Genomic DNA, 15,925 nt, shown 5'->3' with positions numbered 1-15,925 from the left:
CTTGGCATGAGAGAGAGGAAGAAAAAAGGAAAAGAGGAATGAGTAAAGGGAGTTGATACAAGGTGGTTTGCACCCACCTCAAATGTGGGCTAGAAATAAAGCTGTCCCAAGAGACCCGGAACTGAGTTTTGCTATCACACATGTAAAGATTCATATCAGGGTCTAAACAAGGTGCGTCAGGTGGCTTCATTAGAAACTCCTGGACTCCTGGGTGGCTATTTTATTATCTGGGTTTCAGCAAAATGAGAAAATAGCTGTCATCCAAAAACATTTGGGTTTTAAAAAAGAAAAGAAGCTATTATCTGGTGACTTAAAATCAAGCCCTGCTTTTTTAATCATGGCACATCACTACTGTTTTTTTTTTTAGTTTAGATATTAAGAAATACATCTTGTTAATGATTAAAACAATAATGATTGATTAGGGGGCTCAGTGAAATTTAACCTGTTCTTACTCAAGTCAGTGTGCTGAAGGAACACACAGCCTAATGCCCCAGGATGGACATTAGGTAACTACTTAATGGGGTTTTAATTTTGTGTTATTATTAATAATAATTAACGTAATTTTGATTGTGCTGGAAGCTGGAGGTATATTGTCAGTCATCCTTTCAGTGTTGGTGGTATTGCCCTGCCTTGTTTAATCAGAGGTTCTTGGAAGAGGTAGGCTCATAGTGACTTAAAATGAAAGAAGCTAGATGTTTAATAAAATTTCAATTAAGAAATTAAATCATGTTCAAATTGAAAGAGGGCATGGAAATTATCTGGCCTAAGCCTTTCATTCTGCAAATGAGAAGACAGAGTCCCACAGGAATTAAAGGACTTGCCCAAAGCTCCACGGTGTGTTCTGTCGTTTGATGCATTAATGGGCTAAAAGATCTCACTGGCCTAACTTGGCAAAGATGGCAGCGGGCTGTGGCCCTGCTCTCACAGTTGTTTCTCCGATCTCCTGCACTTCCTACCTGTCACAATTCCTGTTTTCTAAATATTAAACGTGTGTAACTGTCAAGTTTGTAGAGATAAGCTACTCTGGACCAATGTCTGTTTAAGTAAAGACCTAAATGCTTTACTGAGACAGTGAGGTGAAGTGTAATGTTTATCCCATGTTAAAAATCTAGGACAGGAAATGCTCAATCCTCCAGCACCGGCCTGGCTACCTGGAGCTCAGGGTTGTGACCCTCAGCCCCACCCTGCAGCATTAGCTCAGGACTCCAGAGCTGAGGTTGTGATTTACTTCAGGGCTCTAGGCAAATCCCTTTAACCTGGCTGTCCTTCCCCTTCCATGTTTGTAAAACAGAGAGATGATGCTGATATCTCCCTCAGTGCGCCATCAGAGGCACTGTGTGAACTTAGCTCCTGTTTGTTTGGGAAGGTTCTAAAGCCACACATTCCACCTCCCTGCTAATATGATTGCCAGCACTTTCTTGTAGGAAAAGGCCAACTCCTCATCCCTCTTCTTCCTTTAAAAACAAATCAAAGGGTATCTTTTGTCTCCCTGTGGCCAAAAAGGTTGTTGCTTCTGTGGCTGTTACCTCCTCAGAAGGTCAGTTTGCTGAGGTTAAGGATTCCTGGGTGCACCACAACCAACCAAACAAAAAAATCAACAGCAATAATAACAACAAAAACAACTGCTGTGGAGCTTCTTAGAGGGCTTCTGAATTATAAACAAACTTTTCTAACTGTAAAAAACGTGGCCCCAGTCAGTCTCCAAGCCATCTCTGTCCTCAAAAGGGTTAGGCCTGATGGGGGAGGAGGGAAACTAGACTGTTTATTGGGGCTGTCTTTCTGAGGGTCATCGCCAAAGCTTTCCACAAGAAGCATTTAAAAAATCTTTTGGAAGGAAAGTCACCTTTTTAATAACCAAAGAGTACCTCTCTGTGGCACATAGCTCTGTGCACAGCCTGTTTCTCAACCTTTGGAAATCCTTTAACAGTTTATGGAAGGCCACCCTTTAAACCAATCCAACAGCTCCTTTCTCCATAACCTGATTTTAGAGGTGTTTCATTATCTCTAATTACTCCGGGTAAATGGTGATTACTCAATGTTTTAATCATCAGTTTGGGCAGCAGTTACTCTAAACTCAGGGAAGCCCAGACTCCCATGGGTATTTTTGGAAGGTACTGCGACTAGTCGGTGCATGCTTTCTAGTACCTCTGCACGTGGTCCCCAGGTGAGCCCCGGCCGCTTCCCAGAGCTGGAGGCAGCGGCGTCCCAGCCCCGGCGGCAGCTGCGAACTCCGGCGCTGCCCGGGCTTCCGGGACCCGGGCCTGCGAGGCGAGGCCCGGCGGCTGGAGGGGAGGATGTGGGCGGGGCTCCCATCCCAGAAAGGGAGGCGAACGAGTGAGGAGGGAAGAAGGGAGGGGCTGCCAGAGAAGAGGAGGAGGAAGGAAAGAAAGAAAGAGAGAGGGAAAGAGGAGGAAGGAGAAGATGCAAGAGGGCAGAGCTGGAGGGAGGGAGGGAAGGAGTGCGGAGCCCGGCCCGGAAGCTAGGTGAGTGTGGCATCCGAGCCGAGGGACGGGAGCCTGAGACGCCGCGGCTGCTCCGGGCTGAGTATCTCGCCTCTCTCCCTGATGGGATTCCCGTCTGCGCCGTCTCGAGCCTGCAGCGCCCCAGTCCTCGGCCCTCGCCTAAGTTCACTGCAGCCGTTCAGAGGTCCCCAGGAGCTGCTGCTGGCGAGCCCGCTACTGCAGGGACCTATGGTGAGCAAGGCTGCCTGGCGAGGGGGGCGAGGCGCATCCCGGGGGTTGAGAGGGTGGAAGATTGTGGGGCTCAGGCTGTGGTCGCGCCAAAAGCCCCCCCCCCCCCAACGGTGGTGCTAGAGGTAGGGATGCTGGCACTGAAAGACTCTACCGCCTCTACCCAGGCCACTTTCTGGGTCCGGCGACCACGGGCTGTTTCACCTTGATTACATTTGGAGCAGGAGAGGAGGGGAGAAGAGAAGCCTTTAGCTGGGGGTCTTTGGGAAGGCTGCGGGGTCTTGAGCGGAACACGTTGCGAGTAGACCGGTGTTTTCGATCCCCAGACGGGAAGGGCCAGAAGAGAAAGAAATGTTGGCTCCGAAGAGGGAACGGCAAGGTAGAGGGACAGCACCTAACCAAGGCTGGTTCTGCGGTGCGGAGCGAAGTTCTATCGCCTCTGGAGCGTGCGTGCGGCTCGAGGGGCTGCGCCGAGGGGAGTGTCACCCGACCCGGCCCCCAACCGGCGGAAGCCCCTGAGAGCTTTCGAACCGCCGCCGCAAGGCGCACCTCCTCCACGAGCTATGTTCGTGGGCTTGCAGCATCCCAGGAGCCTCTCCTCTATCATTTCAGTGGTGTAGGGTCTCGATGGCCGGGATGCCAGGCGCGCCGGGGACGAATCTTCCTGTGAAGCCGTACCCTATGGGGAGTCTCGGGCGAGCCGCACGGCGGACTCGCGGCTCTTAAAGGCTCTCCCCACCCGGAACCGACAGGAATGGGTCCCCAGAATCTCGGGTCCCTAAAGACCTTCCCGTGGGAGTTGGGCCTGCGGCCTCAGACGCCTCCTGGGCACCTCTTAGGTGGATGGTTTGTGAAGATTGCGGTTTGTGAGCTCAAGGCTTTGTGAGACTTGAAAACCCCCAAAGACAGGGACTTGGTAAACTGAAGTGACCTCGAAACCAACAGGCGTTGGGAGAAGACCCAGGCAGGGAAGTGAAGGACAATCGCCCTGAGTTGCATCCCCGCCCCCCCCCCCCCCGAAAAAGTTAAGAAGACGCAAGTTCTTTTCGGCGTTTATCTTTTTTAATTAAAAAAAAAAAAAAAGCAAAACTGGGGGAGAAAAACGTGATCAGAAATGAATCCCACTTACTGAACCAGAAATTGAAACACAACCAGCTCTTACCCAGCCATTGCGTTTTAGCGCGGCGTGCGCTCCCGCAGCCGCCCTGGGATTGTCCAGGGATTCCGGGCACTGGACCCTTCCACAGTCCCTTCGCCCCGCAGTGACCGGCCCTTCTCCGTCCTCTCTTCCTATTTCTGGAACTCCTCCTACAGGGTTTTTTTTTTTTAGGGTTCCCGGCGTCTCAAAAAAAGGAAAAAGAAAAGAAAAACCTTTTGGCCCTCCCCAATCCTTTCGCCGTCAGCCCCAGCGGTGGCGCGGCAGCGGGAAAACCTAAAGCCGCTCGAAAAACGTCGCGGCTCTCTCCTGGCGGGGACGGTCGCGCAGGGGCGCCCGTGGCCTCTGCACCCCAGTCCGCGGTGTCTGGCAGCGCCCGACAGCCGCAGCTGGGGGAGGGCTAAGCACTTGGTTTTTCACTCCTCTTCCTCAAAGTCTTCCCTGGGGTGCCCCCAAGAAGAAACCCAAGTTCATGGGAGAGAGTAAGGCGGGCAACCTGAGCCCTCGATCTCTGCAGCGACCCAAGGCAGGAACTGGGAACAGCCTCAGGAATGGGAGGCGGGGTGCAGTGGAGTTTTGAGTGGGAGTCGTGGGGCTCCGGACCCCCGGGCGAGCCCGGGCTGATGCAGATTTGCGCGGGTCAGGTTTTTGAAAAGGCCCCTGTGCTGAGTGACCCACGCGTGCAGCATCTTCAGTTAGGCAGGACATCCTAGTAATTCCTTGAGCTGTGGGTTGGTAAAATTCCTGAAGAAATATTTGCTGCGACTCTGCAGCTGGTGCAAAGGAGGAAGGGGGTGGGGGAAGGAAGTGGCGGGGGTTGGGGGGGGCGGAGTGGAGGTTTAAAAAATAAGACAAGCTGGAGAGAAAGACGCAGACGCAGAGGTCGAGCACAGGCCGAAAGCTGTTCACGGTTTTCTCGACTCCTGGGAACGTGATGGGATTTCCTTTCTGCACCGGGTCGGGAGTTGTAAAACCTCCGCGACATTAAGACTTGAAACTTGTGATGCGCCTTCTCCGCGGCGACGCCTCCTTTTGAGTCAGCCTCCGCCCAGAATGGCCAGGCCGACCGCTTTCTTTGGGGATTTATGCTTTGCTCGGGGGCACGCTGAGGCCGACGCGGTGCGGAGATTCTCCCGGTAATGGAACAAGAGAAAATAGCCTAGCGGCCGCTCCCTCCCCACTTTCCCACGTCGATCGCCGCCAGCCACCTCCCCCTCCAGCCCGGTGCGTGACTTGGTCAGCAGCTTTTGGCTTGGAGCTAAAAAGGCTGCTCGGTTTGTCTGAACACTCGCAAGCTTTCGCCAGGGGGTGACTGGCTGTCGCTGGGAGCAATATTTGGCCTTGCAGAGACCCTGGGAAGGAAGTGGCGGGGTACGAGCGCGCGCGCGTGTGCTCCTCAGCGCTTTCTTTCTTAAGTGCTCCTTGGTGGTGAGGCTTTGAGAGGCTGAGACTCCGCCGCCCCCGCTCCCGGCCCCACTTCAGCCGGGTTCACGCAGAAAGGCACAGCCCCTACAGTGCGCCCCAGATCCTCCGGCTTCAGGCCGCTTGGCGCTCGGGCCGAGCCGGACGCACCGAACGCCGCAGGTAGAAGGGAGGGCCGCGTCCTCCGCGGGCTGTGCAGGGGTACCTGCGGAGGGCTCCAGGGATCGCAGCCGGGAGCTCCTCCCGAACCGCTGGAAGCTCCAGCCGAAGGCTGGGAGGTTGGCCTCTTCAGGAGGGGGCGGGGACGTGGTGGGGCGTGAGGGCCCTTTCGCCGCCCGCCGCGGGGAGGGTGGGCTCCTCCGTGTGCGGGGCGGGGCCTCTGCGGTCACGTGACTCAGAGGGGCTGGAAGAAAAACAGAGCCAGTCTGCGCCAGAGTCTCATTATATTCAAATATTCATTTTAGGAGCCATTCCGTAGTGCCATCCAGAGCAACGCACTGCAGCAGCTCCTCTGAGCCTTTCCAGCAAGTTTGTTCCAGATTGGCTGTCAAGAATCATGGACTGTTATTATATGCCTTGTTTTCTGTCAGTGAGTAGACACCTCTTCCTTCCCCTTCGGGGAATTCATTCTGCCCTCCCCACCCCTGCTCGCCTTGGGTCCCTCCCGTCGGACCTTTCTTTCAGAGCCCATACTCCGCTTTCTGGCAGCGCTGTCGCTTTCTTCTCGGCCGGGCAGCCGCGACGCTCCAGGCGTACGGGTTCTGTTTAAAGTGGGGCTTGCTCCCCCTCGTGCTCGCTGACCGGGTGCGCTGCAAGAAAGCGGAGCGAGGGGGGCTAAAGAGATGAAAGTCCGCATCCCGGGGTTGTACCTTATGGGCTAATCACCCTCCCTTCCCACTTGACTGGGGGAGTGCCCGATGCCCCGGTGTCGCGTTCCCAGCTGCTTGTCAAAACTCCGAGGTCTCTCCCGGAATCACCTTCCCCTCCCACCCCCGACCCTTTACCGGGAGTGAGCCAGCCGGCACGATCCGATGCTTTTTGCTGGGCATTTCAAACTCACCAGCCAAAGTAAAGTAAACCTTCAAGCCACTTCGTCAGCTCCCAGACCACGTCCTCGGCCCCGGCCCCTGGACCCCGCCGCCCTGTGTCTTTGCCCTGCCCCTGCTTCCCTGCTTTCCCTCCCTCCTGCTCCAAACCAGCTGGAAGTTGTGGAAGTTGGGCTGGGAGGGCGGAGGAAGGTGGGGGTGGAGGAAGAGGGGGAGAGGCTGAAGGTCTGAAGTGGAGAGCAATGGCATTTTAATTCTCCCTCCCCCACCCTTTTTACCCCCTCAATGTTAACTGTTTATCCTTGAAGAAGCCAAGCTGAGATCATGGCTCAGATAGCAGTTGGGACAAAAAAAGATTAACAGGATGGAGGCTATCTGATTTGGGGTTATTTGACTGTAAACAAGTTAGACCAAGTAATTACAGGGCAATTCCTACTTTCAGGCCTTGCATGGCTGCAGCTGGTGGTGGAGGGGGGTGTGTGAGGGAGAAGACACAAACTTGATCTTTCTGACCTGCTTTACATCTTGACCCTCTACTTCTCGCCCTATGTGCATATACGGAGACATCTCTATTTCTCTCTAGTTATTGGTGTTTATTTATTCTTTAACCTTCCACCTCCTCCCCCTCCCCAGAGACACCATGATTCCTGGTAACCGAATGCTGATGGTCGTTTTATTATGCCAAGTCCTGCTAGGAGGCGCGAGCCATGCTAGTTTGATACCTGAGACGGGGAAGAAAAAAGTCGCCGAGATTCAGAGCCACGCGGGAGGACGCCGCTCAGGGCAGAGCCATGAGCTCCTGCGGGACTTCGAGGCTACACTTCTGCAGATGTTCGGGCTGCGCCGCCGCCCGCAGCCTAGCAAGAGCGCCGTCATCCCGGATTACATGCGGGATCTTTACCGGCTCCAGTCTGGGGAGGAGGAGGAGGAAGAGCAGATCCACAGCATCGCTCTGGAGTACCCTGAGCGCCCCGCTAGTCGGGCTAACACCGTGAGGAGCTTCCACCACGAAGGTCAGTCCCTGCCAGAGTCTGAGCGGGGGAGGGCCAGTAGGGTTGGCTGGTGGGGCAGTGGAAGCCCTGGGGGAGAAGGGTTCAGGTTACATCAAAGCCCCAAATCCAGGAGGCTGGGGAACAGAGCTGCCTACCTCCAAGAATTTCCAGAGCTGTGGCTAAATTTATTTTTCGGAGACAGAGGGGAGGGGCTGAGGGAAGGGGAATGACACCACTCAGACTGGGCTAGCCCCAGCGGTGTGTTTTTGCTATATCAAAGTCTTTTCTGCCAGGTTTTCTGCCCCCCCCCCTTTTTTTTCCAAAGCACCTACTGAATTTAATGTTACAGCTGTGTGTTTGTCAGGTTTATTCAATAGGGGCCTTGTAATCCGATCTGAATGTTTCCTAGCGGATGTTTCTTTTCCAAAGTAAATCTGAGTTATTAATCCACCAGCATCATTACTGTGTTGGAATTTATTTTCCCCTCTGTAACATGATCAACAAGGCATGCTCTGTGTTTCCAAGATCGCTGGGGAAATGTTTAGTAACATACTCGAAAATGGAAGAAGAGGGAGAGGGTGGTTGTGTGCATGTTTCCTCCTGCCTCTGCTCTGTTGGCCCCTCTTTTTCTTTACAACCACTTGTAAAGAAAACTGTGTACACAAAGCCAAGAGGGCTTTAAAAGGGGTCTTGATGGTGGTGGAGTAAGGAGTTGACACATGGAAATTATTAGACATATAAAGGAGGTTAGGAGATACTTTGTCTTTGGTGCTTGCCGAATGCTAGCTAAGTCTCTCTGAGTTTGCTAGCTGCCTCATTTATCTGCTTCTTCAAATTAAAAGGTATGCCTACTTTCCTCAAGTAGGCTTCCACTATAAAAGTAGAATTCACCCTTCATCACCCAACTCTTAGCTACTTCTTGACTTTTCAGTCTCTCAGAAAAAAGTTCATGTGCATTTTTTCCTCCTTTTTTCTTTTCCTTCCCAATTGTGCCTAGAACATCTGGAGAACATCCCAGGGACCAGCGAAAACTCTGCTTTTCGTTTCCTCTTTAACCTCAGCAGCATCCCAGAGAACGAGGTGATCTCGTCCGCAGAGCTTCGACTTTTCCGGGAACAGGTGGACCAGGGCCCCGATTGGGAGCAGGGCTTCCACCGAATAAACATTTATGAGGTTATGAAGCCCTCAGCAGAATTGGTGCCTGGGCACCTCATCACACGACTACTGGACACGAGACTGGTCCACCACAATGTGACACGGTGGGAAACTTTTGATGTGAGCCCTGCAGTCCTTCGCTGGACCCGGGAGAAGCAGCCAAACTATGGGCTGGCCATTGAGGTGACTCACCTCCATCAGACACGGACCCACCAGGGCCAGCATGTCAGGATTAGCCGATCGTTACCTCAAGGGAGTGGAGATTGGGCCCAGCTCCGGCCCCTCTTGGTCACCTTTGGCCACGATGGCCGGGGACATGTCTTGACCCGCCGGCGGAGGGCCAAGCGTAGCCCCAAGCATCACCCACAGCGGGCCCGGAAGAAGAATAAGAACTGCCGTCGCCACTCACTCTATGTGGACTTCAGTGATGTGGGCTGGAATGACTGGATTGTGGCCCCCCCAGGCTACCAGGCCTTCTACTGCCACGGGGACTGTCCCTTTCCACTGGCTGACCACCTCAACTCAACCAACCACGCCATTGTGCAGACCCTGGTCAACTCTGTCAATTCCAGTATCCCCAAAGCCTGTTGTGTTCCCACTGAACTGAGTGCCATCTCCATGCTGTACCTGGATGAGTATGACAAGGTGGTACTGAAAAATTATCAGGAGATGGTAGTAGAGGGATGTGGGTGCCGCTGAGATCAGCAGTCCTTGGGGACACACACACACATACCACACACACACACACACACACACACACACACATTCCCATCCACTCACCCACACACTACACAGACTGCTTCCTTATAGCTGGACTTTTATCTTAAAAAAAAAAAAAAAAAAAAAAGGAAAAAAACCTAAACATTCACCTTGACCTTATTTATGACTTTACGTGCAAATGTTTTGACCATATTGATCATATATTTTGACAAAATATATTTATAACTACATATTAAAAGAAAAAATAAAATGAGTCATTATTTTAAAGGTAAACTATGTTCTTTTCTCTCAAATCCTTTTTCTTTTCTCCTACCCCATCTCTATTGAATGAGATTTTTTTTTTTTTTCCTGTTGAGGTGGGGCTGGGGGCAGAATGGAAGTCAGAGGGTGGTAACTGGAGGTGGTTAAGTTCTAGGGACAGGAAGTAAACTGATGGTAGAGAGATGGTAATTGCCAGGATGAATTGTTTTCCATTTCTATTTAATGTTAACAAGGACGCAGCATCCTCTCCCATCTGGATGACACATGCCTTGGAGAAACAGTGGGATAAAAGGAGTAGGCCAGATTAAAGACTCAGTTTTGGGCTCCTTGTACATCTTCTGGATTTGCTCACCTGTTAGAGGTGCGTCCCAGCTGAGTGTGATGGGTAAGAATCTCAGCTCTTGGGAAATGATTCCCACCCCTGCTTTTATGATACTCCAGGGTGTCTCCAGTTATTATAGGCCTCAATATTGTATATTTCAATCCGAAACTGATTTGTACACTCACATATTAACCTATGTATATATGTGTGTGAGTGTTTTTAGCAGTCTTTTTTTAAAGGTGGGTTTTAGCCAATAAAATAAGTGATGTACCTTACCTTCGAAAGTTTGGTGACCACTATTTTAATATACCACATGGAGTTCTCTAATGGTTTTTTTTTTTTTTTACTTCTTTTCTTTATTTCCTACTCTGGCATGAAGGCCTTCATTGAGTTAAAAATGTCTACAGATTGGACTGGGTGGGATTGGCAATGGGGTCAGGTACTGAAGGGTCAGAATTTCTGAATAGGCCCTGTAAAATTTCCACTATATAGATTCTCTTGAGTCAAATGCCAACTCTCCTTATCTCTGTGCTGCCTACCCCCCTTCTCTGGAGCTGGGCAGAAAGTGATACACTTGGATGTGATATTCTGAGCCAGGGTTTCTTCAAGGAGAAAGCTCAAATTTTGGCCAAAGTGAACAAGGAAAATGCTAATGTGCTTGAGCAGTCTCTCTCAGCTAAGGGCTGCCAGCAAGGCAGAGAAATGGCTTTCTGAGATGACATGCATATAGTTGCTAGAGGACTGGCCCTTTGCTTTTTCTTACTTGCCACCAGCAACTAAATTAAGCCCTGGGATTTTAGCCTGCTTAGGCTCATTTCTTATGAGCGCTTTTCCCCCTCCTGCTTAGGTTTGGATGAGTTGAAAAGCAGGTCTTCTTACAATCTGTGTAGGGTGGGCTGATGGAAGTGCATTCCTCCATTGTGAAGGTGGAGTGAGGTGGTGGTAGTGTGAGCACCCCATGCATTCATGTACACACACTTCCATGTGCTCTTGGGGTGGGGTGGGTGAAACAGGATTCATTTTTGTTTTTAATTACTGAAGTCCTACAATCCTCCAAAAGGAGCAGCTTAGTGGAAACCAATAAAAATAGAAGTAGAGCAGTTGCCAAAGCCCCAGCTCCCTAGAGAGCGCAGGTGGAGAGAGGAGATCAGAGCCCCAGGCAAAGGCAGCAAGACTCCACAGTTCCTCCAAAACTCCCTGCAAAGAGAGATACTCCCCCCACCATTAGCCCCCCAGGTCGCTGCCCCTTTGATTATGGTATGAAGGTCGAATAAATCATTTAGGGGAAGACCATTATGGGTTCCCCTCAGGCGGCCTCGTTTTGTTTTGCCCGATTTCCAGCAACTTTCTGAAATGTCCTTGTCATTGGAAGGGAACCTGCAGATCTCCAGCACTGGGACAAATGATCGGAGGGCAAGTCCTGAGCCTGGTGGCTGCCTGGCTCAGGTCACTTTCTAGCAACCACCCTCCCCCAACCTGCCCCTCCTTCTACTGGCTTATTTTCAGGAATGGATAATGTTGTTTATTTGTTCAGCCAAATATTTGGTCTGGGGAATTTACCGTGAAATTCTGTGAATTGCATATACCTCGTTAACAAAATAGTCCTAATGCCACAATGTTAGCATGAAAAACAAGGAGCTATGGCCAGCTTTAACTCTTTACATTCTGTTTGGGGGCTTAGTCCTGTGAAGTGGGGAGATAAAGAATTGAATGTGTATAGAGATGATTTAATTTAGGGCTCAGTTCTCTCTCTCAGCCTCGTTGCTTTTGGATCAGGCCTGCCATTTCTCTCTCTCTCTCTCTCTCTCTCTCTCTCTCTCTCTCTCTCCCCCCCCCTTTATTTATTTATTCCTCCAGAGTAATGTTCCCATTAAAGAAAGGTGGGGAGGAAGAATAGCTCTTGAGGAGTTCAGCAAAGTCATAACCACATCAGAGGAGCTGCTTGGTCGATCCCTGCCCAACCCTTAAACTGGAACCGGCTTCCTGGGAACTTCAGAAAAAAAAAAAATGTTGGGGGGTGGAACGCCTCACATACTCCCTGGCTTTCGTTGCATAATTCACTCAGAACCTGCCAGGTGACCTGCTGACTTTGTTTTCCGTCTTGACCGTGCTTCATTCCACCACCCCCTGCCGCCGGGCAGCGCCGCAGTGAGGGCTGGGGCCGCGGCGGGCGACCCAGCCATCACCCGGCCTTGGCCCGCAGTGGGTCCGCCGCAGGCTCCGCCCCGCCCGCCCGCCCGCCCGCCCGCCCGGGAGCTCCGGGGCTCCGCGGCCGCGGGGGCGCCAGGGGGCGTCCTCCCCTGCGGGGATCACCCCGCGCACCTGGCGGCCGCGCGGAGTCTTCTGCGGGCGGGCTCCCCTCGACCCCTCCCCGACCCAACTGCAGATTTCAGGTCCCCCCGCCGGAGCCCATCTGCCCTTGGGGAACCGGCTCAGGTGAAGCTTTGCGAAGACAGACGGATCTGATTAGCGCGCCCTGGTCCTCAGAGCCAGAGCTCGTCGCATTGAAGGTGACATGGGTTCAAGGGCCTGGGCAGAGCCGTGGAGTCTGGGGAGCACAATCACTCGGGTGGAGCGGTGAAAGAGGCGTCGATGTGTTCAGGGGTTTTCCTTGGGGGGAGGGGCGCAGAGAGCAGGAATTAAGGAGCTAGGTTCTCCTTGCATGTAGCTCACAGTGGGACTGCATCTTGGGGTGACTGAACCGGGGCATAGCGAGTGGGGGACAGGCCCACTGACGCGCTCCATGAGTCCGGGTCTCCGCCTCCCTCAGCACGCAGGGAGCCCAGGCTTGGGCTGAACTGCCCCTCTACCTCCCTCCGACCGTGGGGGAGGGAGGGGACTAGAAGAGGGGTGCTTGAGTGGAGTTGGCTGATTTCTTTCGGAGGTGAGATGCCAAGCCCATAATTTCTTGACAGCGCCTCAGCTGACCTACTCCGGGCCTGTGGCCCAAGAACTCTCGGCGCCGGTACCCTCCACCTGCCACCTAAGCCCGGAGCTCAGAATGGTGACCCCTAAGGTGAACTCAAGCCAATGAAGCTGAGTCCCAAGTCTCCAAACTGCCCCTGTGCTTTCACACAAAGTAAATTGTATAAAATACACACCCATTCTCTTTTTTTAAATGCAAAGAACAATGCAAAAGCAACGTTGATGACCATACCTTACCTGAATATCAGAAACTTATCACTATTCCCTGGAGAATTCAGGATACTCGGTGGACTGGCATATTAGAACTGATGCAGGATTATTCGGGTGTTCCATTTGAGAGATACTAGCACAATTCTGAAAACTTAGCTGGAAATAAATTTGGGGTGGTTAGAAATGTGGACCTGGTGGGATTGAAGAGTCCCATTTCCCTATGCTTTCAACACCTAGCTGCAGAATAAATAAACAGTTCAGAACTCAGTAGTGAACAATGAAAAAAAGTGCCTCGTTTAAGGAAAAATTTTGATTGTCCTAATATTTTTATTAAAAAAAAAAAAAGCCACCAGAGCATTTGGAAAACAAATTAAAAAATTCAAGGTGGGCAACATGTAGTCAATCCTAGAAAAAGAAATTAGAATATCTCCTCAACAAGGAAGCTGTTTGAAATGATTATCACTAAGCCACTTTGCTTGGGATATTAACCTAACAAGTTCCAGTTGTCTCTGCCTTTTCTCTCTTTTCAAAATATTCTCTAAAATCTCTGAATACAAATTTAAATGCTGTTATGTTGTTCAGCACAAACTAATCAGAAAGTAGAATACTATAGGATTTACAATATGTTTACTTAAAAATGTGAACTATGAGGAAAAGACAAGATAGAGCAGTAATTTGCTGAGTTATGTTACTAATGGCAATTTCTTAAGTCTAGCTTTCAGTTGGTTTTGCCATATTTTCTGAAGAAAAGATCTCATTGATCTCTCTTGACTTTTTATAACTTGATTCCTAACAAAAATATGTAAAATAACTTGCCCTCTCCCACCTCATCCTACATCCTTGATCCTCCAGTCAAGGTGTCAGTAGATTCTAGTTTTGCATAGTTTCATTGTCGTTACTTTATTACATACATACATATATTTCAGCTTTATTAACTGGAGCCTGGAGCCTGGCCAGCAGATACTTTTCTAAAGGATCCCGAGCACACTGATGGAGAGTTTAAAACACTGGACTTGATTGTTTACTCCTGAACTTGTGTCACTGCCCCTGTGGCACCAGAAACGGACTCCATCCTGCATATAGTTGCCCATGATTCAGTTGAGAAAATGTATAACTGTGTCCATTTCAAGCTTCATACTGACTGAATTTTTAAATCCATGCCATTTGATGTTAAAGCAGTTGGTAACTGAGGTAGGACCCAGGGGAAGAGTCCCAAAATATTTACATTATCAGAGAGAGGGAGAATTTTGGAGTGCACTTCAACTTACATTAGTTTTCTAGTGATTCTTATGCAAAAATAATGAAGTGCTCTTTTTTTCAAGGATAACAACAGGCACACTTAAGACTATACCCACTGTCCCTTGAATTCAAGTAGGATTCACAAGTAGAAAAATGTTATCTTTCGAGAACTGACTTATAAACCAACTGGTCAGTGAGAGCTATATAACCCAAAGTGTTAACTTCAGAAAGTTCAGACCCAAGTATTTAATGTGCAATTGTAATATCTCATTTTAGTTGCTTAGATGCAGCTATGTCTTTCCTCCTATTGTTTCTAGTTTTAATTAAAATGACATTTAAAAATTTTTATAAGAAAGCAAATTCCATTATCCTAAAACAACTATTTATGTTTTTCTATGTTCTTTTTAAGTCTTTGTTCATATATTTACATATAACTTTTATTTTGTGTCATTTTCTTAATTTCAGATAAACATTTTAAATGAACATATGTTAAATCTCAAATGTATTGGTAATACCTATGTTAATGTGGATCGCCTTCCCTTATTTGTGAAAGTAGGTAGGATATAAAACTTAGTTATCCTCAGCCTGGCTTGTGATATCAGGGATGTGTGCATCAGTTCCAAATTTCATTAAGATTTTTAATGACTTCTTAAGGTTCAGCTTAAATGTTGTGGTCCCAGTTTTAAACAGTATGATCCTGTGTATGTTTTTAGTATCCTAAAAAGTGGGTAGGTTGACACCCAAGGCTCAGACACTTTTAGTCATCTTGGGAATATGTTTCTTTCTGGAGGAAGTTAACTGTGACCCAGAGAAAGAGATATGCTAAAGATTTCTGTCTCGTACTGTCAGAAGGCATTGGTTGAGCAAAGTAATTTCCTACTGGATTTAATATGTTTCTCTCACCAACCCCCCCCCCCCCCCCAGTTTTCTTGGGAACTGAGGGTGATGGCAAGGGGAGCCAGAATGATCTAAATACAGTAATTACCAAATTGAAACCTATTCAAACAGTTAGGTTACCAGGCTCCGAACTGACCTTGATACTTTCAACCTTCAGATTCCAGTAGGTTGGGGTCAAACACAAATGTTGAGTTGTTGAGTGATTTCCACATGCCTCTTTTGTGTACCTTAACTAGGGCAGACAAAAGATGTTTTTCCAAAGGGACTCGCGCTTTATGAGGCCTGACCCTCGAAGGAGCAAACTAATCTCAGGTGATTTTGAGGTTTTAGGGCACTAAGGGAACTTTTAGAGCATGGAGAAGTAATTTGTTCAATGGTACCTTAAAAGAGTTAATTTACCTCCAAAGGTGAGTTCTTTACCATCCTGAGTCCTTCACTTCCTTTGAGATCAGACTTGTTATTTGCATAGCAAAGCATTCCATTTAGCTGGAAAGGAGGGGGTGGGCACCATGAACTAGGAGAGTCACTTTTCCCACAGTCTTTCAAAACTCCGAAGTGTGATAAGTGGGTTTCAGCAGCCCTTCCCCTCCCCTAAACTCCAAAACTTCAGACTATTTGGCTCATTATCTATCTTGAGATTGACCAGCTTTTCCGGACGAAGAGTCTGTGGGATTTAGCATACAGCTGCTGAGAGGACGGTTCTGCGGGCATTGTTTGTTTTGGCCAATTAGTATAGACTTGCAGGTGAAAACTCCAGGAAAACAAACAGACTTCACTAAAATGTCCCCTCCTCTTCTTTACAGACATTGCATTTTACTTTTAATTCACACACACACACACCAGGGAGGAGATCGTTAATGCATTGATGATACTTTGCATGGGAATTATAC

The 15,925-nt window shown here is 49.5% G+C and overlaps 1 protein-coding gene across 3 annotated transcripts; it reads left to right on the top strand.

The window, feature by feature from the left end:
- Positions 1-2,417: 2,417 nt before the first annotated feature.
- On the top strand, positions 2,418-9,308 carry BMP4 (bone morphogenetic protein 4). Of its 3 annotated transcripts, none has more exons than XM_036267115.1 (4): positions 2,418-2,693; positions 5,733-5,857; positions 6,948-7,327; positions 8,304-9,308. In XM_036267115.1, exons 3-4 carry the CDS (start codon positions 6,955-6,957, stop codon positions 9,158-9,160), a joined length of 1,230 nt encoding a protein of 409 aa, XP_036123008.1. In that variant the 5' UTR covers positions 2,418-2,693; positions 5,733-5,857; positions 6,948-6,954; the 3' UTR covers positions 9,161-9,308. The 3 variants fall into 3 exon arrangements, with proteins under 3 accessions (XP_036123008.1, XP_036123016.1, XP_036123000.1); XM_036267123.1 differs by having other exon boundaries at positions 2,422-2,483; positions 7,001-7,327; XM_036267107.1 differs by having other exon boundaries at positions 2,525-2,693; positions 5,733-5,853.
- The last annotated feature ends 6,617 nt before the right edge of the window (positions 9,309-15,925 follow it).

Source organism: Molossus molossus, unplaced genomic scaffold (assembly GCF_014108415.1).
Source record: "Molossus molossus isolate mMolMol1 unplaced genomic scaffold, mMolMol1.p scaffold_m16_p_1, whole genome shotgun sequence".
NCBI lineage: Eukaryota > Metazoa > Chordata > Mammalia > Chiroptera > Molossidae > Molossus > Molossus molossus.
Note: the sequence above shows the minus strand (reverse complement) of the source record. Positions and strands in the feature narration are given on the sequence as shown.

Bases quoted from the DNA above. Each gene is read 5' to 3' on its own strand.
- BMP4 (XM_036267123.1), top strand. From the start codon at position 2,422: ATGCAAGAGGGCAGAGCTGGAGGGAGGGAGGGAAGGAGTGCGGAGCCC. The intron at 2,484-5,732 runs GTGAGTGTGGCA...TATTCATTTTAG, and splicing joins GAGCCCGGCCCGGAAGCTAG to GAGCCATTCCGTAGTGCCAT. The intron at 7,328-8,303 runs GTCAGTCCCTGC...AATTGTGCCTAG, and splicing joins GAGGAGCTTCCACCACGAAG to AACATCTGGAGAACATCCCA.